At 47.8% G+C, this 26,236-nt stretch overlaps 2 protein-coding genes and 1 long non-coding RNA gene across 3 annotated transcripts in view; 2 read left to right on the top strand and 1 right to left on the bottom strand.

The window, feature by feature from the left end:
• The window catches only part of LOC135396746 (homeobox protein MSX-2-like), a 42,257-nt gene extending 17,432 nt beyond the window's left edge, over nt 1–24,825 (bottom strand). The window contains exon 1 of the mRNA XM_064627892.1: nt 24,574–24,825. Within this exon, the coding sequence (XP_064483962.1) occupies nt 24,574–24,760 (187 nt within the window). The 5' untranslated portion in view covers nt 24,761–24,825. The remainder of the gene's footprint in view (nt 1–24,573) is intronic.
• On the top strand, nt 11,929–13,889 carry LOC135396739 (uncharacterized). Its single transcript, XR_010423515.1, has 2 exons — nt 11,929–12,518; nt 13,738–13,889. It is a non-coding gene; the product is annotated as an uncharacterized LOC135396739 (long non-coding RNA).
• LOC135396730 (uncharacterized) lies at nt 17,761–19,177 on the top strand. Its single transcript, XM_064627871.1, has 3 exons — nt 17,761–17,892; nt 18,495–18,740; nt 18,828–19,177. The coding sequence occupies exons 1-3, from the start codon at nt 17,832–17,834 to the stop codon at nt 19,160–19,162; spliced, it is 642 nt and encodes a 213-aa protein (XP_064483941.1). The 5' UTR covers nt 17,761–17,831; the 3' UTR covers nt 19,163–19,177.
• Nucleotides 24,826–26,236: the final 1,411 nt, after the last annotated feature.

Genomic DNA, 26,236 nt, shown 5'->3' with positions numbered 1-26,236 from the left:
AGCGCGCGCTTGCCCGACGGTGGGCGTTGCCACGTTAGGCCGACGCACCGATGCAATGGCCAGTAATCCGCCCCAGATGACGGTTCGTCGTGGCAGGATTGAAGAATCTCGATGAGCATGGGTCCCCAGGCACAACGAGAAGTCAGGTAGCGCCTTGTGGTGCGTGGTTTTCTTTGTAGAGGACACCATTACGTAGGGAAAAACTTGGGAGTGATCTTCAGAAGATCTTCAGAAGATCACTCCCAAGTTTGTGTTGAAAACTGGAGGCGTACGCCTCCAGTTTTCAACAAATCGGGGCCGATAACGATATCATTCGATATGATGGTTGGCTAGGAGCGTGCTATGTGGTGAAGTTCATTTTTAAGGGTGTACTACGACGGATGTACAGCATCCCGGTAGAGGAGAGGGGTGGCCTGCCAAATAGCGCTCGACCACAGCGTGCCGATCCAAACGTCGTTGCGAGCGTTAACGTCCACGTGACCATAAAAATGGCGGCGCCCATGATGCCCGCAACCATGGCATGGCTTTTATCTGAGCAGAACCAGCAGAACCAGCAAAGCAGCTTTTTGGCATGTCCCTGCATTGTATTTGCATTTAAATTGATAATAAAGGAAAAGGAAAAAGGAAAAGGAAAGAACCGGCGCGATCAGGCGCAAGGACATGTAACCCTTATCGGCTTTCGCAACAGCTAGCTTGCATCCTTTTACGATCGGAAAGTGGAAGATCTACCAATCCGGGGATTGAAGCAGAAACCTAAGGTTGGGTGCCGCCCATATTTTCAACAGAGACTGTACAAGAACAACCTCGGTTCGACCTGAGGGTTTTGTTTCGATCGTTCTACTATATATACGTTCTTCGATAGAACCGTGTTACCTCTTTCTATGTCCTAGCTATACCATGTCCTACCATCCTTGCAAAACGCTCTCAAAAGAGCTGGAAGAGCGTAGAAAGACTCATAGGCTCCAGTTTCTTTTTCATTTACTCAATGGTCAATTTCGAATCAATCATCAGGACTATATCACTCCACACGCACCCAGATCAACACGGCTAAGCCATCAGCGCACACTCAAACCATTCCAGTCCAGGACTGACTGCTTTAAATATTCGTTCTTTCCTCGAACCGTCGAAGAATGGAATTCTCTGTCATCTGCTCAGGTCTCACACCGCTCTGTCACGGCATTTGTGAAAGGCTTGAACGCAGTTACATGATGTGACATATGTGTCCTGTTGTAAATTATTTTGGACTTTCTGTGCCCCTCCTACTGGGACCCTTTCAGGGTTTGTAGTATTTTATAAATAAAAATAAATAAATAAAAAAGAATACGCTGCCAAAAAGAAAGCGTAAAAAAAAGACCCCCCCCCCCCCCTCCAGCTGAATCCAACGAGTAACGAAGAATCACAACACACCCCACATATACCACGATGACATCCAACGTGCACAAACGCAGGTCCCCGTTTCGGAAAGTCCTGTCATCTCTGGAAGTCGCCACGATCACGATGACACGCGACCGTGATAATGGAAAATAATCAACTCTTATCAGGCTCCATCTCCCGGAGAAGTTCCCCCTCTTTTTCCGGCAACGCTATCGCCCTCTGGCTCTGCACGTGCCCGGGGTTGCAGCCGCGCTGTGTTTCGTCAGCTCAGACAGTGGGCGCAAAAATTAAATGGGCTCGTATTATTGCTGGAAACATTTGCATTTACTGCCACCAGACTCCGCGTAATGATGTGCCAACTAAATTGCTTTATGTTTTTGTCCCGTTCCTTTATAGCGCTCTTTTAAAAGGGGGCGATTGAAGCCGAGTTGAGTCATTGTCGCGGATGCTCTCTGGCGGTCCTTATTATTCTCTATACGATACGTGTGTCCTACATATACGGCGATGGCTGCGTTCTCAGCGTTACATCGTTTCGCGGTTGATCGCGGGAGACCTCGTGACGCAAAAATTAATGCGCTCATTAACTACCGCAATTTATTACTCGTCTATTGCCTGATAACGAAAAGAAAGCTCAAGATGCAAGATGCCGAAAGATGACGTAGCCGACATTCTGGAATTATTGTGCGGAATTTCTAAATGTCCCGAGTTTTCGGTTTAAGCTCGAATCCAACCGATATCTCTCCCCGGAATCGGTACTGACCAGGAATCACGTGATGTAGTACCTCGTGACCTTCGGACTCTCGCCTATGGAAAAGCGTGTTGTGTGACCGGCAGTTTCGAAGCCGGTCTTTTATCTTTCATTTCTTATCTTATCCACTTATTTCCTCGTTTATACCGCGAATGAACTGTAGTTAGGAGCCATGCACAGACCTGCACAAATAGAGAGTATATAGAAAGGAGTGGAACACACAGGGGGCCTTAATGCGACTCCTGGGTCGACTTCGAGGGAACTGTGACGATACCTTATCGAAAGTTGTGGTCTCTTTTGCAATGGCCACCAAATTCTTCTTTCTACACCCTTAAAAAAAAGGGTGTGCTTTAACTCCTTTTTTTCTTGCCACATATATCACTCCCCATTGGAGAGTACAATTAATCTCAAAAAGGAGTATCCTCACTCCCACAGGGGAGTAACATTACTCCCTTACTCCGTACTGGAGAGTACTTACATCACTCGGTAAAGGAGTAATGTTACTCCCCTGTGGGAGTGAGGATACTCCTTTTTGAGGGAGCGATATATGTGGCAAGAAAAAGGAGTTAAAGTACACCCCTTTTTTTAAGAGTATACCGTAATTTCACGCGTATAAGCCGCACCGCAGATAAGCCGCAGGACGCGTTTTTTGGGACGTTTTGAAAATTTTCTGGCAGATAAGCCGCACCCGCAGATAAGCCGCGGGGCAATACGAGACGACTGATTTGTGCGACAAAGGAGACCATAGAGAAGTCCATAAACCATGTGGTCCATACTCCGGGATCGGCACAGTGTCCAACAGAGGAGATCAGTTCTGGAGTTCTACCAAGATCGGATTGTGCCCTTGTCGGGTGTTTTTCGTGGACTGATGGGTCAGTGATCTTCCAGAAGACGTGAATCACTGTCACCACTTTCTTTAAACCACTTGGGGGAATGCACCAGGAAGATCAATCTACTCGAATGTGGACCCGTCCCTGTTACGCACTGTTCGTGCATCGGCAGGGCAGTGCTGTTCCAGAGACACTGTCGACCCTTTCGTTAAAATCGGCGTATGGGGAAAATACCAGGAAAAAATAGTCATCAGATAAGCCGCACCGGTGGATAAGCCGCAGGGCGCCCGTGAGAAAACAAAATCGCGCATAAGCCGCGGCAAATACGCGTGAAAATACGGTACTTCAACCCCGAATGCTTAAGGTTTTCACACCCTCAATAGTAAGTTTACAAAATAACACCCCGCGTTAATAAAATTAACGCGAAAAATCCATATTTTTGCCACCGGCTATTTCTATAAAAGCCCCGCCTTCCGTATATGAGACGGTTCCATTTACCACCGCAAAGAGCGAAACCCCCCAACAGTTTCGCCGGGCCGATAATTCCTATATTATCCCACTTGCAGTCGGGACATGGAGAAACACTATACGTGCAAGAGGGTTGGGTGATGGATGATACCCTTCCTCGGCGTGTTTCCGGCGCTCGCTAATAAATCCAGCCATGGCGCCCAAATCGGCTTCGACAGGGAATCAAGGGAAGCTTTTTCCAGCCCAGTTGCAGCAGCGGCGGCGGCAGCAGCAAGCTCTCGCTGTTTGCGAATCAAATGGCTCCCCATTGTTGTTTGGCTGAGCGCGAGGTTCGTTTTTTTTCGGCGATGGATGTGTGGATTCAATTCGCGAAAGATGAGCTCGTCTTTTTCCAAAGGGTTACGCGAAGAGATTTCTTTTTTTGTTTTTTTTTAAATACGTTACTTACGTTCTTTTCTGGGGGACGATATCGGTATTTTTGGAGTGAATTTCGGAACGCACGGTTACGGAACCACATTTGATCGCTGTTCCGTGATCGAATATGCGTTCGGTGACAGTCTCACTTTTTTTTTCTCTCGATGGCACAATCGGAGTACAGTATGACGGAAATTGATAATTCGGGATTTCACGTCGCGAGACACCCGCGTGATCACGTATTCCTACCCGGAAATTGCCTAGCTCGAAACACCATATGCAGTCAGAGTCTCAGAAGAGGAGTTACGTGACCCAGAAAGTAATTGAGTTAATCTTTGAGGTACTTGAGCTGGTGTCCCTTTTAAAGTGGCCAGATCATTACGTCATACACAATGAACTATAGACGATAGAAATATTTATTTGACGAATCTGTTTTGCAGGAAGTATAGAGCACCTGAATAGAATCAAGAAAGCACTCCGGTTGGGCAGTCTTCAATTACCATTGAACTTGTGCAAGACCAGTAGCTATAAGACGACCTCGCAGCAGATAAGACTCAGCCTTGGTGAGAGACAATACTGCTGATAGACATTTATAAAACAATCGTCAAAACACGGCAGACAGTAGGGTAACTGCCCCTTCAGTAAAAGTTACGGGTAAAATGAAATGAAATGTATTTTGGAATGTATTTAGCTACAGTAACTAATTACTCCTAATTACAGCGACTTAATTTCTTCACAGCGCTAATCAGGAGCCACCGTGAAACTATTTTCGCTCAACGCTGCCAATCGAGTTTACAGAAACTCGCTTAAAACCCACCACGAGCGCTGCGGCGTGACGTAATCTGATCTCCTGGCGTGACGTAATCAGATCAGCGTGACGTAGCACATCAGCCGCGACATCGCATTTCCCGCTCCGGACACGGCGCAGCGCTACTTGCGGCGTACTCTATACACGTCATCAACATCATTTACGGAACCTATGAAAGAGTTTAGGTGTTTCTATAGGGGTCCCTCTACGTCAGCTACACTCTTAAAAATGAACTTCACCGCATAGCACGCTCCAAGCCAACCATCATCTCGAATGATATCGTTATCGGCCCTGATTTGTTGAAAACGGGAGGCGTACGCCTTTTTTGTGACAATTATGAACAGCATACGAAAAATAGTATTACTTCCAACCCCTGCCACCCGGATACGCCTCATTGGTATAATAAACGCCCCTGTCAAGGCACGAGCCATAGTCTATATGGGAATCCGGCGGGGAATCTTTTATCCTTATGAACGAACAAGTTCCTAAACCGCACACAAATAGCTGTGTTGATGATACCGTAGTATTGAAAGCCTTCAGTGTCACCTGCGGCATAACCACCTATCGGCGCTGCCAATTTTCCGCATCCCAATACCTTAAGCGTTGAAGCCGCGCAGGAGAATTGCACACTGCCACTATCAACTTCCGTCAAGACAGCTTCCGTATATCGCCGCGCGTGGCGTATATATTGGATGCCACTATTCAGTAGTCCCTATTCATCCCTTTTCAGGATGTGACGCAGTGGGTAGCGAACAAAAACCGGAAGCACCACTGCAGACGGGGAGTTTGCTTCCCACCTCAGCCCACACATCAAGCAAGAGGAGGAAGTTGATGATAGGGGCAGCGTTTCAGGTTCGTTTGTCAAAATTGGGACTCGTAAAAAAAAAAAACGCGGGAGCTTCTTTGCCAGCTGATTGGCGTTCCGACCGGTAGGAGAGGAGGAAGACAGCGGGAGTACGTTTAGATAGTGTTGTAAAAAAAAAAAAAAAGAGAAGAAGAAAGAAAAACGCGATGCTAGATATAACGTTCCAAACTTTGTATACGTCCTCGCAATTTCCTAATAATTCCCTTGATGCTGTCTAGCAAGTTTTTTACTTCTTGTGTTTTTTTTAGGTGGTTGCTTCGTTCTCTGTCTCCTACACTCTTAAAAATGAACTTCACCTCATAGCACGCTCCTAGCCAACCATTATCTCGAATGATATCGTTATCTGCCCTGATTTGTTGAAAACGGGGGGCGTACGCCATTTCTGTGACACTTATGCTGTTCATAATTGTCACAGAAAAGGCGTACGCCCCGTGTTTTCAACAAATCAGGGCAGATAACGATATCATTCGAGATAATGGTTGGCTAGGAGCGTGCTATGCGGTGAAGTTCATTTTTAAGCGTGTATAGTTTACTTGTTTATTTTTATGGTTACGGTTGTTGCGAGAGGCAATAGGGCTGTTGCAGCGAAGTTTACGCAGCGCCATTTCGGGCCCAAGCGGCCACTGATTCAAATAGTAGGTAGTTTCATCAGCGGGTTCCGCATCGTGTTTCAAGCGGCATCGCGCCAAGGAAAACTACAAAACATGTGGGAAACCCACGGAAAAAGCGGTGCATCTGGCCAAGTGCGTACAACTCGAGACCATGTATTTGAAAGTGCCGCGTCGTCTGCTAAACTACCGCGCGCGTTGCGTAGTTTTGGGGCGCTGATGTTGATTGCTGCTCGCTCGCGCCACCTGGCCCGAAGAAACAGGTCAATAGACTGTAGCAACAAGAACAAGCTCGAAACAAGGTAGTCAGATACTGAAATGGTGTCGTCTGCTAAGTAAGGTTGCAACGCCCACAAGAACAAGCTCGAAACAAGGTAGTCAGATACTGAAATGGTGTCGTCTGCTAAGTAAGGTTGCAACGCCCACAAGAACAAGCTCGAAACAAGGTAGTCAGATACTGAAATGGTGTCGTCTGCTAAGTAAGGTTGCAACGCCCACAAGAACAAGCTCGAAACAAGGTAGTCAGATACTGAAATGGTGTCGTCTGCTAAGTAAGGTTGCAACGCCCACAATGTAACCGCCTTGAAACAACCCGGAAAGCAAACGCGAGTAGAAGTCAAGGCGGCGTCCACTGGAACCAGTGATATGGCCACTCACTACTTCTACACTAGTTTAACTATAACTAATAACTACTTCGCGATGGAGTAGTTTAACTAGTAGTTCAATCACTTTTCAGGGGAGGTAGTTAAAACTACTTCTTTAACTACTGCAATGTATTTTAACTACATCTACAACTACGTACCTAACTTTGTCCATCAACACCAATCCCATTCTATAGTGTTCTTGGACACCTAAATATGAATCACAAGCATTGATAAAAGTGAAGACATAGTACACATGCATGGCACAATTGCTCTGCACCTCCGTTCTCATCAAACAAGCAGCTCAAGGTAAAAGTCGGAAGCACAATCGTGCCGTAAAGCTTGCGGCAAAATCGGAAGTAGTTGGCGCCTGCAGTGACCTAGCTATATACTGTAGTTAACTACTTGAAATAGTAGTTTAACTAGTAGTTGCCACTACATTTCTGGAAGAAGTTGATAACTACTTTTTAACTACAATCAGGTAGTTTAACTACATGTTGTTAACTACTGGCCATCACTGCTGGAACCTGCCGTGAAAGGCATTGTACATATACAGTTTGCATAGTGTCTATGCAGCGTAAACCTCTTACGACATCAAAGCGTAAAGTGCGATCATAAAGCCACCCTCATGTGCACAAGATAAAGGCTGATAAGATAAGATAAAGGCATATGCATGGCAGCACTCTGAGAAGTTGTTCACCAAAAGCTCTAAAGGCACCATCAAGAGTGCTGCAAAAAGAGAGAGGGCTACAGGGCATTAGTGAAACAAGGAGAAAGCCTATTCAGTATTTGACAGCGACTTGATCGATCCCATTGCACGAACGATTTCCATGTGGTTTGTTTCGACTATATGGTCTCAGACTTGTAGACCATACCCAAGACAAAGCACTTGGGAATCGTGCGCGTAATGTGATGGGTCAGATCGCTATCACTGGCTACGATGATGTGTAGTGATCCTCCAGGGTAAGCATGACGACAACCTCTACAAAGAGGTGTTGAGACGTTTAATCAAAGCCCTGAGGCAGCAACATCAAAAGCCGGAGCAGAAAAACCAGGCTTGCCAGACGCCGGTTAATTTTATCCACGACCTACTCTATACTAGAGACCTGGACAGCTGGCGATCCCCTATGGGAGAGACGGGTCACGGGTTAGTTACGTTAGTGACCGCGGCAGGCGCCACATAGCATTATTGGGGAGACAGAATCACTCTTGCCAGCGCCTTTAGTCTGCTACGCAGGGATACACAGGCTGTTGCTAAGCACGCGCTATTATCTCTCTTATACTGCTTCGTCGTTGTCAACACAGCCTACCATACATCGCCGCGGTTTCGACAAGTCACGTGGTAACGAATAGTGCGAGCTAGCGCCAAATCCCATAGCCAAGCGGCGATTGCCAGAACTACTACCCCGGTGCTGGGAGCATTGCGGATGTCCAGGTCTCTAGTATAGTAGTAGGTCATGCTTTTATCGCCACCAAGTGTTCCACCTTCCTCGTGGCACACTGACGATACCCATGAGACTTGCGGTGATGCCCATGTTGATGAAGCTGAGGGCAGGGTCGTTACAGATGGCATTCCATGTCGGGACTGGGAAGTGACCTGTGTTCGGATCCGTTCTCCGGCTATGCTGTCTGGGCTAGAGTCACTAAATAAGGAGCACAGTATAGCGACACTGAGCGACGTCGGCGAGCGAACCCGCCATCTTGAGTCCATAGCGGCTGCGTCGCCTAGCAACGGGACGCCAATCTCGCCCCTTCTCCGATGGCGAACAACGCGCTGTCCAGACAGCTCGCAACCCGGGGAAACCGGTTTTGTATACGGGGGTCACTCAACATGGACGGCGAGTTGTGACCACGTGACTCCTTGTGTGAGTAGTGACTCTATATAGTCTGGGTGATTTTCCTCATACGCTCCAGTTCCCCGTGAAGTCGGCCAAGGACGCACAATTCCCCCCCTCCCCCTTCGGTAGTCGTGTCTTTGCTCGTCTAAGCGAGCATGCAGTTCCATCAGCACCCACCGCCTTCACCTGGTGGTGATGGTGGTGGTGGTGGTGGTGGTGGTGGTAAAAGGGGCTCGCCGTTGTCGGCCTCACTGAGGTGGGCAACGTCGCGACTTACGCCCTGGGGGAATATGCGTCCTGCGCCGACTTCTAAGGGAAGTCTGAAAGGGAAGTCATACGTCAGAAGCGTCTGAAAGCGGCTGTGCTGTCTGGGGATTTGAAGGCGGATAAAACCAGCTCCCGTTGGCATAGTGGTTAGAGTGATCGCTTTCCACGCCGGGACTGGGAGGTGACACGGGTTCGAATCCTGTCACCGGCTGTGCTGTCTCAGGTTTTCCCTGGGTTTGCCGAAGACTTTCCAGACGAATGTCGGCACAGTTCCCCCTGAAGTCGGCCCAGGACGCATACTAATCCCCCTGTCCCCCCACTCCTTCCTGCTGTCCTCTCTCCATCTGTCCACGTCTATACGCCGCTCATAGCCACAGTTGCTTCGCGGCGCTAACACGGAATTTAAAAAAAATGAAGGCGGATAAAGAAGCTTCGCAGAATGGACGAGTGGTGGCGCCTTCATTTTGCGCTTATTATTTTTTTTTCTTCCTTCACAGAGGGATAAACCTTGCGGAGATGACGAAGACGAAGTTACCCGAACGCTGGTCACGTAAAGGAATCGGATGGCTCACGGCCATCATCTCCTTGGAAGAAGAAGAAGGAATCGCCATTTCGTTTGTGGTAGAAGAAGAAGTCATAGTGGTGGTGGTGATGGCGAAAGGGCTTGCCGTTGTCGGCCTCACGTATGTGGGCAACGTCACGACTGACGCCCTGGGGAAATGTGCGTCCTGGGCCGACTTCTAGGGGAACTGTGCCGACATATGTCTGAAAGCGTCTGAGGAGAACCCAGGAAAAACCAGTATAGTACAGTACAGTTGGACATCCTCATAGCCCTAGCCGATCTCCCTTGGGGCTAATGGCCATATTCTCCGTGGGACGAAGAAGAAGAGGAAGAAGAAGTACGGCTGCTTCTATTCCTCGCGCCATCGAAGAGCAGTAATGAAGTGGTTGGTCGACGCTCTTACCTACCTCTGGCGTGCGCTGACCAAGATGTTTCAGGGTATGTCAATGTTGCCTTCTATCACAGTTATATCGCCCAACTGAGATTGCTTCTATAGGACTTGAGTGACCGCGTAACAGGCTCCGAACGAAGCGTCATTCTCGGTGAACTTACATGTACGTTGTTGAAAATGGGAGGCTTTTTTTTTTAAATCAGGAGCGGCACATCATTGGGCGCCTGTTTTTATAGTGCATAAGGGCTTCGGCTGCGTCCTTCGAATCCGCATACTCAGGTGTCGGCAACTCATCCAGCAAGGCCGGTTGGGCTACTAATGTTGAATTCCAATGGCAGATTCAGAGCGCCTCCGGAGCAAGTTTTGTTGCTCCGCCGAGAGCAAGTCTGTTCGATTGGCAGATTGGGGACAGTTCTGGAGTATTCCAATGGCAGCTTCGGAGCGGCATTCGAGCCAAGGTCGCTCCAGGGAGCAACCCAGACTGCTCCGCCAAAATAGGCAGATTCAACGGGAACTCTACGTGACGTGTCACTTGTCGCTCGTGCTTGCTATTTCCTGTCTCTATTTCGCCAACATGGCTGCTTTGCAACGCGTCCTCGCCGTGACTAGTATTTCGCGTCGTACGTTGGCGATTTTGTTTCATGAAGGAAGCGAGAATCAGACATTACCAGGGCAACGTTAGGAGATTAGGAGGACCTTGATGTTGCAAAACATGGCGTTATAATGGAACATGAGCTTCTTCTTCTTCTTCTTCTTCTTCTTCCGTCACCAAGGGAGGTTACCCAGCGCTAACTCCACGTTGTGCGGAAGTGTTCCAGTCGCAGATTCGGATCACTTGCTCTAGGGCAGATCAAGCCGCTCCACTTCGGAGCCTGCCACTTGCTCAGACTCTGCCATTGGAATTCAACATAAAGCGTCCGGACGCACTAGAGTCACTAAATAAGCTACGCTTCAGAGTAGCGACACTGTGCCGCCATGTTGTTTCGGATGACCTCCAGCGCCATCCATTTAGCGCTCTTCGAAGTGTCGTCTTCTTCCACTGCTGAACTTCACCTTCATCTATTTCTACTGCCAAAATAGAGGTGGGGCTGGAGGTCATCCGAAACAACATGGCGGCTCAGTGTCGCTACTCTGAAGCGTAGCTTATTTAGTGACTCTAGGACGCACCAAAGAAGCGAAGCTATACAATGCATTCCGCAGGAGGGTGTAGTTCCGTATCGGGACCACTGGCTTTTTTTAAAGAAAAACGAATCAAACCAAAAATCTAACGCTTTTACGTGAAAGAGGAAGTAATTAGTAACGAAATTCAACAGGAATGTCCCTCGTATATTGCGTAAAACGTATAAAATTTAAATTTTATCGCCGGTTTCTTGATGGCAATCTTGGCTGAGGACCTTACTGACCTAACCCGAGGCACTGTCTCGACGCCCGCACCGCCTAGTGCGTGCCTGGGGGGGGGGGGCAGACCCCCCCCCCAATTTGTAGAACCTAACTTAACCTAACCTCACTAAAGTGAGGTGATTTAGCCCATTTCAACGACCCTACCTTTTGCAAGACGGCAAGTTTCGAATCCGTTAGGCTTAGCATTCCCGTGTTTCTCCTGCGCTAAAAGCTAATCAGATGGGGTTGTTTAAATACATATAAAAAAACTTCTAGTCCACAGAATTTTATAATTCTTACATTTTTTGGATTCAGTATATGATCTTCTTCCACTTCTATGCAATATTTACTTTCCTAACCGTTTCAGTAATTTTTAAAAACGAGTGGTCCCGATACGGAACTACACCCCTAAACACTAACGTTGTACATTTTCGACAAGTACAGCGCACGTTGAGCGGCAAGGTGTTTCGCGCTGTCTGTTGTCGAAGCATACTTTGCCCCCTGTCACCCTATAGTATCCATGTGTTACTATACTGACGCTGAAACTCGGAGCTGCGGGACGCTCGCTTGTCCCCGAACAAAAATGCCTCGGTACTTGTTCGAGCAGAGAACAACAAGAGGCATCACCCATGCATCACCCTCTTTACAGGTCTGTACTTGCCAGTGCCGCACGGCACACAGTCTGTGAGAGAAAACGCGGTCGAGCTGCTAAAACCTGCCGGAGAAGTCATCACCGGCACAGGCAAGGACGACCCAGGGCTTGCTGAAGAGTCATCCGAAGAGTCACTGCCTGACAACAAGCTGAGCGACATAGCTGATATAACCTTCACCGTGCAGCCAGTACCGCTGGTCGAAGCGGGCGACCCGTTCAAGCGGGACGCAGTCGAGCGTTCCTCACCCACGGCTGACGTGCCCAAAGAAGATGGCGACGTTTCGGCGCTTGCAGAGCCGATGTTACCCAGCGGCGAGGGGCCGTCGGGCTCATGCAGTAGCTTGAGACCCGAGTTCGACGACAGAGCTCCAGTGGAACCGGTGGCCACCACCTCACACGCGGAGTGTGCGGCACCGTGTGCAGCACCGGAGGGCGTCGTCGGCGCAGCTTTTGTGGTTTCGGATGGTTCACCGCCTAAGTCGCGCAGGCCTGCTAGACGAGGCACAAACAGGTCACGGCACCTTCTGTGCCACAGTTCCGATGCTCTCTGGCGTCTCCCGGAGGCGACGTCCCGACTCCGATCGGGAAGGTCATACGACAGTGTCGTGACCCGGGCTGCAACGCGACGGAAACAGCCAAAGAAAAAGGAGCCACCTCAGCCCTGGCGATGAGGTGCACATACTGTACTGAACGTGGTACTCACCGCACACACAGCACTCGTCTATACACACTCCAAAAACGCACTTCACCGCGTAGCACGCTGTGGGCCAACCGTTGCAAAGAATGATGGAGTTATATTGCTTCAGAAAATAAGTCACAAAAGGGCGTACGCCCATCTCTCTCTTGGAATCAGAAGCGATAACCCTATCATTCTTGGCAACGGTTGGCCCACAGCGTGCTACGCGGTGAAGTGCTGTTTTTAGAGTATAGGCGACTGTCCAAGTGTCGGGTGCTTTCAGGGGTTTCTGCAGAAATGAAGTTCGCCGCATAGCACGCTACGCGCCAACCACTGCCACGAATGATAGGGTTATCGCTTCTGATTCGAAAAGAGAGGGGGCATACGCCCTTTTGTGGCAATTTTCATATATTCAAATTGCCACAAAAAGGCGTACGCCCCCCCCCCCCCCTCTCTCTCTCTCTCTCTCTTCGAATCAGAAGCGATAACCCTATCATTCGTGGCAGTGGTTGGAGCGTAGCGTGCTACGCGGCGAACTTCATTTCTGAGGGTGTGTCATGAACTGGTTCCTTCTACACTCTTAAAAATGAACTTCACCGCATAGCACGCTCCTAGCCAACCATCATCTCAAATGATATCGCTATATGTGCCCTGATTTGATGAAAGCGGGAGGCGTACGCCTTTTTTGTGACACTTATGTGGTTCATAATTGTCACAGAAAAGGCGTACGCCTCCCGTTTTCAACAAATCAGTGCAGCTAACTATATCATTCGAGATGATGGTTGGCTAGGAGCGTGCTACGCGGTGAAGTTCATTTTTAGGAGTGTATGTATACGTTTTGCTGCACTGTTAAAACAGAACTTCACCACATAGCACGCTCCTAGCCAACCGTCACCCCGAATGACAATGTTCTCGCCCTAGATTGGTTGAAAACGGGAGGAGGAGCCTATTTTGTGCCGTGCATAATGGCACAAAATAGGCTCCTCCTCCCGTTTTCAACAAATCAGGGGCGAGAACGTTGTCATTCGGGATGATGGTTGGCTAGGAGCGTGCTATGTGGTGAAGTTCTGTTTTAACAGTGTGGGTGTTTGGCAACGTTTCGAAGCGTTGTCATTGTTCGAGAGACATTTTTGACGTTCACACAAGCTGCAACAGTTCTCATTGGCGGCTTGCGCGATATATATGTGCTTGCGTTATAGTGTGGGGTTTTTTCAGGGGTGTGCGTTTCTGCCAGGAGGCCATCGACGCCTTCGCTGTATATACGGGGAAAAGCGAGACTAATATGGCTGCGTTGTGTCGCATCTGCCATGGCAAGTGTGCCCCTGTGTGTGTGAAATAAAAAGCTTTTTTCTTTTGTTTTTCCACGATGAAGGTTTAGTTTTAGTTTCAGACAGCTGATGAAATGTTTCCTCGAGAACCGCCTCGCATACTCTCTTGAAAAAAAGGGTGTCCTTTAACTCCTTTTTTTTTTTTGCCACATACAGCGTGTCCCAGAAAACGTGTCATTGAATTATAATAAACAAACTACACCACCTAGAGTCATGCAGTCAATGGCATTTGTTCTTCCTGGGTTTTTTCCACCTCCTCATGTGAATGTCGTGTAACGTAAGTTTAATTATGTAAATTTTATCGAGCTTAAGTCGGAAATTTGCCTAGTAAAGATCACTTTTTTTACCCCACCAATGTGAAGAGCGTGTCTAATTTAGTGAAATTAATGATAATTCACAGTGATATTCACGAGCTATCCCATCGGAAAAAATAGCCGAATATCATGCTTTTCGGGGCACCGGACCATAACGCGCGATGACTTTTTGAGCGCAATCTTTCTCAGTGTGACGAAAGGAGGTTCCGAAGCCAACCCACAGAGTGATAGTCGAAAAAGTAACAGTTCCTCAAATTGGGCGAGGGAAAGCATTATCCCAGCGAAAGTCGGACGTGATAAGCCGTGACTGTTTTATCTCTTTCTGCGATGTCGGGGAGGGCTGGGTTTCCAACCTCCTTTCGTCGGACTGACAAAGATTGCGCTGAAAAATTCATCGTGCGCTATTCTGTGCGACCTCCGTAGAGCATGATGTTCGGCTATTTTTTCCGATGGGATAGCTCCTGAATATCCCTGTCAATTATCATTAATTTCACTAAATCACACACGCTCTTCACATTGGTGGGGTAAAAAAGTGATCTTTATTAGGCAAATTTCCGACTTAAGCTCGCAAAAATTTACATAATTAAACTTACGCTACACGACATTCACACGAGGAGGTGGCAAAAACCCAGTAAGAACAAATGCCATTGACCGCATGACTCTAGGTGGTGTAGTTCTTTTATTATAATTCAATGACATGTTTTCTGGGACACCCTGTATATAACACCCTTTTGGAGAGTACAATTACGCTCAAAAGGGGGTGTCCTCACTCTCTCAAGGGAGTAGCTTGGCACCTTTCTCCCTACTGGAGAGTAATAGTACTCCCCGGCAGGGAGAAGGTGTTATGCTACTCCCTTGAGGGAGTGAGGAGACACCCTTTTGAGCGTAATTGTACTCTCCAAAAGGTTGTTATAATACGTGGCAAGGAAAGGAGTTAAAGTACACCCTTTTTTTTAAGAGTGTACGCACAAGGTAACAAAACATTTTGTCGTCTCACGTCGTATTGCTCAAGTAGTAAAAACGTTTACTTCCGGTGAGTTTGCCTATGCACACCCCCGTTATATATGGCCGATGAATTGACGCCTGTGGCCGGCATAAAACACCCGTAAGTTTTTTTTTAAAACAAAAGTATTGTCTATGTTCACGTGACTCTCTGATTCCGCCCCTCGCCTCAATTTTTGCCAGCGAAGGTTTCTCACCTCGCGTTTATAGTTCCTTTCCTCACTCCACCTCGGCCTTTTTCTAAACATTTTCCTCACCTCAACTTTTTTTTACTACAAAATTTTCCGTCTATATTACACACCTCAATATGCTTCACGGAAATTTTCTTCGCTCCCAGCTTTTTCCTTCCACTTTTGCGAGGGAACCCCTTGCCCCGTGTACCAAACACAGTAATACGCAAATGAGCTGAAAGCCACAGCACTTTGCATTATACACTCTTAGAAATGAACTTCACCGCATAGCATGCCCCTAGCCAACCATCATCTCGAATGATATCGTTATCTGCCCTGATTTGTCGAAAACGGGAGGCGTACGCCTTTTTTGTGACAATTATGAACAGCATAATTGTCACAAAAAGGCGTACGCCTCCCGTTTTCAACAAATTACGTAAATTACAAATTTCAACAAACTTATTTACGGAGACTTTCCAGACGAATGCGCTAACACGGAATTTAAAAACAAAAAGTTCCCCGTGAAGTCGGCCAGGGACGCTCAATCCATCCCACCCCACACACACACACTTTGGAAGTCGTGGACGCTGGCCGCCTGAGCGAGCATGCAGTTCACCAGCACCCACCGACTTCATCTGGTGGTTGTGGTGACGGTGCAAGGGGCTCGGCTTTGTCGGCCTCACTGAGGTGGGCAACGTGGCGACGTACGCCCTGGGGGAATATGCATCCTGGCCCGACTTCTAAGGAACTGTGCCGCCATATGTCTGAAGCGGCTGTGCTGTCTGTGGTTTTGAAGGCGGATAAGGAAGTTTCGCAGAATGGACAAGTGGTGGCGCTTTCATTTTGCGTTTTTTTTGTCTTCCTTCACAGAGGGATAAACCTTGCGGTGATGACGAAGACGAAGTTACCCGAACGGTACCCCCGTTACCCTCTTGTACTCCTGGCCAATCGCCCTGTGTGGCTAAGGGCCATTTCCCTTGTTATCTAAAGAAGAAAAATAAGAAGAACATGCCATACTTCTGGCCAATCACCCTGTGTGGCTAAGGGCCATTTCCTTTGTGGCTAAAGAAGAAGAAGAAGAACGTGCCATACTTCTGGCCAATCGCCCTGTGTTGCTAAGGGCCATTTCCTTTGTGGCTGAAGAAGAAGAAGAAGAAGAACGTGCCATACTTCTGGCCAATCACCCTGTGTGGCTAAGGGCCATTTTCTTTGTGGCTAAAGAAGAAGAAGAAGAAGAACGTGCCATACTTCTGGCCAATCACCCTGTGTGGCTAAGGGCCATTTCCTTTGTGGCTGAAGAAGAAGAAGAAGAAGAACGTGCCATACTTCTGGCCAATCACCCTGTGTGGCTAAGGGCCATTTTCTTTGTGGCTAAAGAAGAAGAAGAAGAAGCAGAACGTGCCATACTTCTGGCCAATCACCCTGTGTGGCTAAGGGCCATTTCCTTTGTGGCTGAAGAAGAAGAAGAAGAAGAACGTGCCATACTTCTGGCCAATCACCCTGTGTGGCTAAGGGCCATTTTCTTTGTGGCTAAAGAAGAAGAAGAAGAAGAACGTGCCATACTTCTGGCCAATCACCCTGTGTGGCTAAGGGCCATTTCCTTTGTGGCTGAAGAAGAAGAAGAAGAAGAACGTGCCATACTTCTGGCCAATCACCCTGTGTGGCTAAGGGCCATTTTCTTTGTGGCTAAAGAAGAAGAAGAAGAAGAAGAACGTGCCATACTTCTGGCCAATCACCCTGTGTGGCTAAGGGCCATTTCCTTTGTGGCTGAAGAAGAAGAAGAAGAAGAAGAACGTGCCATACTTCTGGCCAATCACCCTGTGTGGCTAAGGGCCATTTTCTTTGTGGCTAAAGAAGAAGAAGAAGAAGAACGTGCCATACTTCTGGCCAATCACCCTGTGTGGCTAAGGGCCATTTTCTTTGTGGCTAAAGAAGAAGAAGAAGAAGAACGTGCCATACTTCTGGCCAATCACCCTGTGTGGCTAAGGGCCATTTCCTTTGTGGCTAAAGAAGAAGAAGAAGAAGAACGTGCCATACTTCTGGCCAATCGCCCTGTGTGGCTAAGGGCCATTTCCTTTGTGGCTGAAGAAGAAGAAGAAGAAGGACGTGCCATACTTCTGGCCAATCACCCTGTGTGGCTAAGGGCCATTTTCTTTGTGGCTAAAGAAGAAGAAGAAGAAGAACGTGCCATACTTCTGGCCAATCACCCTGTGTGGCTAAGGGCCATTGCCTTTGTGGCTAAAGAAGAAGAAGAAGAAGAACGTGCCATACTTCTGGCCAATCACCCTGTGTGGCTAAGGGCCATTTCCTTTGTGGCTAAAGAAGAAGAAGAAGAAGAACGTGCCATACTTCTGGCCAATCACCCTGTGTGGCTAAGGGCCATTTCCTTTGTGGCTAAAGAAGAAGAAGAAGAGGAACGTGCCATACTTCGGGCGAAGAAGACAAAGTAGAAGAACGTCCGGCTTCTTTTCCTCGAGCAGTCAAGAAGGAAGACCATGAAGTGGTTTCTAGACGCCTTCGCGTACATCTGGTGTACACTGATGAAGATCTTTGAAAGTATGTCAATGTTGCCTTCTATCACAGTTATAGCGCCATACTGATATTGTTACTTCAGTGACCGCGTAACAGGCTCCGAACGAAGTGTCATTCTCGATGAACTTACATGTACGTTGTTGAAAATGGCAGGCTCTTTGAAATCAGAAGCGACACATCATGCGGCGCCTGTTTTTCTAGTGCATATGGGCTTCGGCTGCGTCCTTCGAATCCGCATACTCAGGTGTCAGCAACCCATCCAGCAAGGCCGGTTAGGCTACTAAAGCGTTCGGACGCACCAAAGAAGCGAAGCTATACAATGCATTTCGCAGGGGGCTTCACGAAAAACGAAAAATATCCCTCAGATAACCCGCGCATTATGGGGGCGACTGTTGTCATTACTAAACACTAACGTTGTACATATTCGACAAGTACAGCGCACGTTGAGTTGCAAGGTGTTTCGCGCTGTCTATATTGTCGAAGCATACTTTGCACCCTATGTTTTACTATACTGACGCTCAAACTCGGAGCTGCGGGACGCTTGCTTGTCCCCGAACAAAATGCGTCGGTACTTGTTCGAGCAGAGGACAACAAGAGGCATCACCCATGCATCACCCTCTTTACAGGTGTATTTTTGTCGTTCACGCGCGGTCAAGTTTCTGAAACAGAAAATTCGGTCGAGAGAAAACCTGCCGCCAGCACCATCTTGGACCCCCCAGAGGAAACCGCGAAGCCCATCACGACCACGGCCAAGGATGAGACAAGTCTTGATGAAAAAAAACCATCCGAACAGTCGTTCAACGACTGCGAGCTGAACGGCATAGAAACTGCAGAGACAACGTTCACCGTGGAGCCGCTGGCGGAACAAGCAGGTGAGCAGTCCAAGGGGGACGCAACCGAGCGGTGGTCACCCACGTCTGACGTGACCAATGAAACCGTCGACGTTTCGTTCGTTCCAGATCCGATAAGACCGAGTGGCGAAGGACCACCAGGCGGCTCAGATCAGTGGAGACCAGAATTGGAGGCCCCGGCTCCTGCGGAACCGGTGGCCTCGACCTCGCAAGCCGTGTGCGTCGTTGGCGCAGATTGTCCACCGCCTAGGCCCCGCAGGTCTGCCAGACCAGGAACTAATAGGGCACGACATGTACAGTGCCATAGCTCGGATGCCCCCCGGCGTGTTCCTGAGACGACGTCCCGATTGCGGTCGGGAAGATCATATGAGAGCATGGCGACGCGAGACGCGACGCGAACAAAGTCGTCAAATAAAAAGCAGGCACCTCCGCCATGGCGGTGAGGTGTAAAAACTGTACTGAGCGTGGTATTCACCGCATACACAGCACTCGTCTATACACTCTAAAAACAGCACTTCACCGCGTAGCACGCTGTGGGCCAACCGTTGCCAAGAATGTTGGGGGTATATCGCTTCTGAAAAATTGTCACAAAAAGGCGTACGCCCATCTCTGTCTTGGAATCAGAAGCGATAACCCTATCATTCTTGGCAACGGTTGGCCCACAGCGTGCTACGCGGTGAAGTGCTGTTCAAGTGTCGGATGCTTTCAGGGGTTTCTGCAGAAATGAAGTTCGCCGCATAGCACGCTGTGCGCCAATCACTGTCACGAATCATAGGGTTATCGCTTCCGGTTCGGAGAGAGAGGGGGGCGTGCGCCTTTTTGTGGCAATTTTCATATATTCAAATTGCCACAAAAAGGTGTACGCCCCCCTCTCTCTTCGAATCAGAAGCGATAACCCCATCATTTGTGGTAATGGTTGGCGCGTAGCGTGCTACGCGGCGAACTCATTTCTGAGGGTGTCTCATGAACTGGTTCGTTCTACACTCTTAAAAATGAACTTCACCACATAGCACTCTCCTAGCCAGCCATCACCTCGAATGATATCGTTATCTTCCCTGATTTGTTGGAAACGGGAGGCGTACGCCATTTTTGTGACAATTATGAACCGCATAAGTGTCACAGAAAAGGCCTCCCGTTTCCAACAAATCGGGGCAGATAACGGTATTATTCGCGATGATGGTTGGCTAGGAGCGTGCTATGCGCTCAAGTTCATTTTTAAGCGTGTATAGTCTTAGACCCATTAGAAGGGTGCATATGAACGCATATTTCGCAGGCCGGAAAACGCACGCATAATCGCGTCCAAAGAACCACACGCGGGTGGTCCAAATTATATGTAGTCCTGTACGCTATAGCTGCGGCCTCGTGCAGAATCCCGCCACGCATGCCTGGCGCATATTTTGCCTAGAGTCACTAAATAAGCTACGCTTCAGAGTAGCGAGACTGAGCCGCCATGTTGTTTGGGATGACCTCCAGCCCCACCTCTATTTTGGCAGTAGAAATATATGAAGGTGAAGTTCAGCAGTGGAAGAAGACGACACTTCGAAGAGCGCTAAATGGATGGCGCTGGAGGTCATCCGAAACAACATGGCGGCACAGTGTCGCTACTCTGAAGCGTAGCTTATTTAGTGACTCTAATTTTGCCGTATATTCGCCGCAGGTGCATTCTTCGTCGTCTCACGCGGAAAGTTTTTATTGTGGGATATCGGGAAGAATGTACGTCATCTTTCGCGAAAGTTCCGGCCCCAATATACATGATGGTTCTGTGTGGTGTGGTGTTATATGCCAGGGGCCGATCCAGGACATTTTCTGAGGATCGCCTCTCGAACTACCTATAGAGGCGCTCGCGTCGTCCCCAAGATGGCGTAGAAGAGAACGATTGCCGATGAACAAATCGCCCTGCTTCATGCCTTCTTCCACGAGACACGCTTCAAAAATTGTCCAAGTAACATAAATCGCGCGTGGTTTCCTGTTGTCTTTGTTGTTTTCGTTCACGCCGCTCCTTTGATAGTATCTTTTTCCTCTTCCTCTTGCCGACATTGAATATTCTTCTCCGCAGTAGTTCCTGCACCGCGAAATTGAGCAGTTCTGTCGCTGTTTGAGTTCTGTAAGCCGGGACACTCCATCGCACACGAAGGGAAGTTTCGGGTCAGTTTCGGGTCAGCGCGAAATATACCTGTCGTCTGCTGTTACTATCATTCATTGAGTGCTTCTGCTGGGGACCGCTAGGTGTCGAGCAGCCAGCTGGAGAGGCGATATTGGCGCTATTCACACGGTCAATATAGAAGCAAATATTTGAAGAGAAAAATTGAGGGAGACGTTCCGGACCCCGCTCTAGAGATTTGCGCCTGTGTGTTCTGTCCACACACTCTCAGGTGGAAAAAGGGTGGAATATAGCTACACCTTTTAGGAGGTAATAGTTGTTGCACATGTTGTGCCTAAAAGGTTGCAAAGTTCTACCTGCTACCTCACTCTCTACCCACGAATGATACGGTTACCACTTCTGATTCGGTGACCGCGAGGGGGGCGTACGCCTTTTTGTAGCAATTTGGATATATGATAATTGCTTTTACCACCCTTTTACCCCCTTTATCAGACGCTAGGTTGACCTATAGGTGATAGAAGTTACCACCTTCTCACACACCTTTTTTTTTTTTTTTTTTGAGTGTGAGGGACAGCAAAGATGGGCACTCAAGAAACAAAACTTGATCGCATAACACCCCTGATTTGTTGCAAACGGGAGGCGTACGCCTTTGCGTGACACGCGGCTTACCACAGATCTTCTGTATACTTGCCTTCAGCATCCTATGTTCCGTTTTTGGAGCGAGAATACGTCCTTCTTTGACCATATATCACTCTCAGAAAAAAGGGTGTGAAAAGGTGGTAACTTCTATAGTTACCACTTAGGTCAACATAGCGTCTGATAAAGGGTGTAAAAGGGTGGTAAAAGCAATTATCATATATCCAAATTGCTACAAAAAGGCGTACGCCCCCCTCGCGGTCACCGAATCAGAAATGGTAGCCGTATCATTCGTGTCACAGAGTGAGGTAGCAGGTAGAGCTTTGCAACTTTCTAGGCACAACATGTGCGACAACTATTACCTCCTAAAAGGTGTAACTATACTCCACCCTTTTTTCTGAGAGTGCATATACCGGTGGTGCTACACTCTTAAAAATGAACTTCACCGCATAGCACGCTCCTAGCCAACCATCATCTCGAATGATATCCTTATCTGCCCTGATTTGTTGAAAACGGGAGGCGTACGCCTTTTTGTGACACTTATGCTGTTCATAATTGTCACAGAAAGGGCGTACACCTCCCGTTTTGAGCAAATCAGGGCGGATAACGATATCATTCAAAATGATGGTTGGCTAGGAGCGTGCTATGCGGTGAAGTTCATTTTTAAGAGTGTAGTGAAAGGCCTCACAGATGACGTCACGACTGAATGTGCCTCCTGGGCCGACTTCTAAGGGAACTATGCCGACATATATGTCTGAAAGCGTCCGAGGAAAACCCATGGGTGCAGCCTGCAACGGGATTCGAACCCGGGTATACCTCCCAGTCTCGACTTACCATGGCCGGCACGCTGTGACCACGAATGCCAAGTGTCCCAAAATTTCAAACGAGGGTGAATTCGCACCACACACAGGGAACTATATATACAGGGTGAAGGTTACACATTTCCATCGAGTCGTAAAAATACAAGATAATGTCTCTGGTCTCTTCAAACTTTGCAGACTACACTCTTAGAAATGAACTTCACCGCACACCGCATACTTCAGCCAACCATAATCTCGAGTGATACCGTTATCTGCTCGGATTTGTTGAAAACGGGATACGTACGCCTTTTTTGTGACAATTATGAACTGCATAAGTGACACAAAAAGGCGTACGCCCCCTGTTTTCAACAAATCAGGGCAGATAACGACATCATTCGAGATCATGGTTGGCTACACTCTTAAAAATGAACTTCACCGCATAGCACGCTCATAGCCAACCATCATCTCCAATGATATCGCTATCTGCCCTGATTTGTTGAAAACGGGAGGCGTACGCCATTTTTGTGACACTTATGCTGTTCATAATTGTCACAGAAAAGGCGTACGCCCCCCGTTTTCCACAAATCAGGGCAGGTAACGATATAATTCGAGATAATGGTTGGCTAGGAGCATGCTATGCGGTGAAGTTCATTTTTAAGAGTGTAGGAGCGTGCTCTGCGGTGAAGTTCATTTTTAAGAGTGTAGTAGTAATCGTTCCCCTAAAGTTTTATCTATATCTTTTTTTTTTTTTTTCAAATGCTATCACTTTGTAGAAAAAAAGTTAGAAGCAAAGCAAGTTCTCACCCCATGCATTTCCTATGACCTATACCCCGTCACAAACCGCCATTTTTTTTTCCTGTTTGCTTCACGCGTTCACACGTTCCTTCGTTCACACGGTTGGCTGCGTGTCACGCAGTCAAATTCTAGTTTTAAAGTGTGCAACGAAACAAGGTGCAAGCATTCTCCAATCAGTAGCTTTTTGAGAAGAAAACAGAAACGTACGAAGGAAAGCGTTCTTCACTTGTCCCGTTATATCCTTTACTACGCCACTTCCCTTCTTTGCATAAAAATATACAAACACCGTGTTACAACAAGACTTGATCGTGCTCGCAATAATACCGTTCCCTTATATCATGCGTTCGAAAATGGGAGGCCTTTCTGCGACAATTTGGATACACCTTAATTGCCGCAAAAAAGCCCCCGTCTAAACAGGCACAGTAAAAATGAAAAATAAGTTACGAGTCTTTCGAGTGTAACACGGGCGAATATTCAGACACTCGGAATGCAAAAGACAAACTGTTTGCATTGCTGTTGCCAGCTGCATGCTGAAAATGGATGCAACCAAAGATCTATAGAACTCATTGAGCAAAAAAATAGCAGGAGCTCTTTGGCTGCACGCATAGCATATGTTTGCAAGTGCTCAGACGTCGCCACGCCAGTACTGGACAGCTGTTTCGGTCTTATTGGGGCATAAAGAGGCTATGGCCCAGTAAGGCCGAAACAGCTGTCCAGTACTGGCGTGGCGACGTTTGAGCACTTTCATACGCGTATAGAACTCATTGGGTCGTCGCCAACTTCAACTTACGGAGTTCAATTTCTCCTCTTCTTTTTTTTCCTTACAAACAAACAAACAAACAAACAAACAAACGATCAACTTGCGTGGGCATATAAACGAAGAGATGCCGAAAGATATACGCTCAATATATTTTTAAATTTCCGCAAGCTAGAAACAAAGAAAATATAGTCGTTTCTTCTGCCAGGTTATACGCCGTATAAATTCTGCTACTTGGAAGCTGCTTCTGGCGATGCCACACACACGTAACGGCAGCTTTGACCGATTTTTCTCGCCATCTATTTTCCAAAAAACAACCCGGCACTATATGGCCGGTAGATAACCCGGAAGCGTGGATCCATCACGGACGAAAGTATATAGCCTGTGGACGGGGGACGGACAGGGGACATTTCCGTTCATTATTCCAAACATTACTTTTAAATACAGTGAACATTCGTTAATATGACCCCCGATAATCTGACATACGCGTTTTACGACCGTACTCCTGGGGAACAATGCAGTGAAACCTCTGCAAATTCCCCCGTTAATGTGACAATTCCGCGTTATGACCAAAATTTTCGGGAACGACCATGGTCATAATAACGAGGGTTCACTGTATATATATTTAATTCGAAGAGACGTTCATTCCGCAATTTTATTGCTTTGTCATCACCGTTTTTTTTTTTTCGGCTCCCGATTCAGAGCCGAGCGCGCACCAAGAATTTGCCACAACATTTCCAAAATTGAAAAGTTGACGCGACTCACGCGTTAGTTGGTGCGGTGTGCCCACAGCCAGGCAGGGCATCATCTTCGGCCTGGGCCCCGGTGGGCCCCGCAAGAGGGCGTCCACGCTGAACCGTGACGGGGGTCCTCCGAGCAGCGAGGCCACCGAAAAAGGTGGCGGCAGCGAAGCCGGGCTCGGCGACCGATCTCGCTGGCTGGGCGGTTGCATGGCTTGCCGCACACGAGCGCGCCGGCGACGATCGGCGCCCGCGGCGAGGCGGAGCCCCGCGACGGGACCGCCTGCGGGGAGTGGCCCCCGCGCGGTTGTAATGGCCTCCTCTCGGATTGCTGTGACGGACATTTTGCCCCCAGTAACGGCGTCAAAGCGGTATTATTTTTGCGCCGAAAATGGGCTCAAAACGGATCCCCTCATCTTATCGAGGGAGTGAAATCCATTGGCGGACGGTTTCCGACTCCTTCATTCACGCCTTGATGGCGTAATACTTTTCAAGGGGCACAATACGCCAGCTCAGTAGGAAAGGGGTCGGCATTTCTCACGTGACAAATGTTCCCATTTCATGAAGCTTTCTTCGAAACAAAGTTTTAAAGGATAGATTGTTTGGTGAATGCTTGAATCAGTGGTTACATACCCTGCCGACCATCAGAAAAATATATACAGGGTGTGTGCAGAAAAACATGACCCGCATTTAGGCACATAGCTTGTTGCCTACCTAACTAACGAACTTCCGGTGACGCACGATGGCGCATTTATGCGTGCGAAATCTGTAGAAAAATTGTGGAAGCCATACTCAGCTTAAAAAATAAACGGAACAACGAAAACGTCGGCTTCCGTGCATCAGAATAGGGCAACATGGTGGACAACAGGGTGTATGTGAAAGGGCAACACAGTGCACGTAGGAGAGTTGTGTTCAAGTACCGCTAGGGGAGCTATCGATGCATAAATCGAAACGATGTCCCACATGGATGCTCATCGGCAGTACCCCTAGCGGTGCCTGCAGATCACTCTCATGAGACCGAAAGGCACTACCATGCACTGTCATGACCGCCCTATTCTAATGCATGGAAGCCCATGTTTTCGCGCTCTGTTTATTTTTTTACACTGAGTATGGCTTCCAGGATTTTTTTGTAGCTTTCGCACGCATAAATACGCCGTCGTGCGCCACCGGAAGTTCCTCGGCTAAGTAGAGAACGAGTTACATGTAAAAATGCGGGTCATGTTTTTCTGCACACAGCCTGTATATATATTTTGTTCTGTACAGTTTGTATAGATATGTTGCTATATAATTTCACCATGCATGAAGTCGAGCCAGCACGCACACTAACCCTCTTTCCATTTGCCCATGTAGCCTATACACAGCTCATAGCAGCATTTTCCTTATAGCCATGTTAACAGTTTGTCAACAGCCGTGTCTATTTCTTTACTTTATTCGTTTCGCATCGAAAATTATATCATCACCGTCGGAATAATTGAGGCTCCAAAATAATTTTATTTACTCTGAACGAACTTGTACTTTAATATTCCAAAAAGCGATGATCCCAGTTTGATTTTCTTTTTCATCCTCTTTTTTTTTCTTTCTTTTTTTTTACAGTCTCTCACAGCGAACTTAGAGCACCGTTACGTATATTTGTTAGTCGTATCACATAAATTACGTTGCCTACAGTTTTATCGATAAGCACCTCTTCA

The sequence above is a fragment of the Ornithodoros turicata genome, chromosome 1, assembly GCF_037126465.1.
Source record: "Ornithodoros turicata isolate Travis chromosome 1, ASM3712646v1, whole genome shotgun sequence".
Taxonomy (NCBI): Eukaryota; Metazoa; Arthropoda; class Arachnida; order Ixodida; family Argasidae; genus Ornithodoros; species Ornithodoros turicata.
The sequence above is the reverse complement of the archived record's forward strand: the minus strand, read 5'-3'. Positions and strand labels throughout refer to the sequence as shown.

Bases quoted from the DNA above. Each gene is read 5' to 3' on its own strand.
- LOC135396730 (XM_064627871.1), top strand. From the start codon at position 17,832: ATGAAGTGGTTTCTAGACGCCTTCGCGTACATCTGGTGTACACTGATG. The intron at 17,893-18,494 runs GTATGTCAATGT...CCCTCTTTACAG, and splicing joins ACTGATGAAGATCTTTGAAA to GTGTATTTTTGTCGTTCACG. The intron at 18,741-18,827 runs GTGAGCAGTCCA...CGTTCGTTCCAG, and splicing joins GCCGCTGGCGGAACAAGCAG to ATCCGATAAGACCGAGTGGC.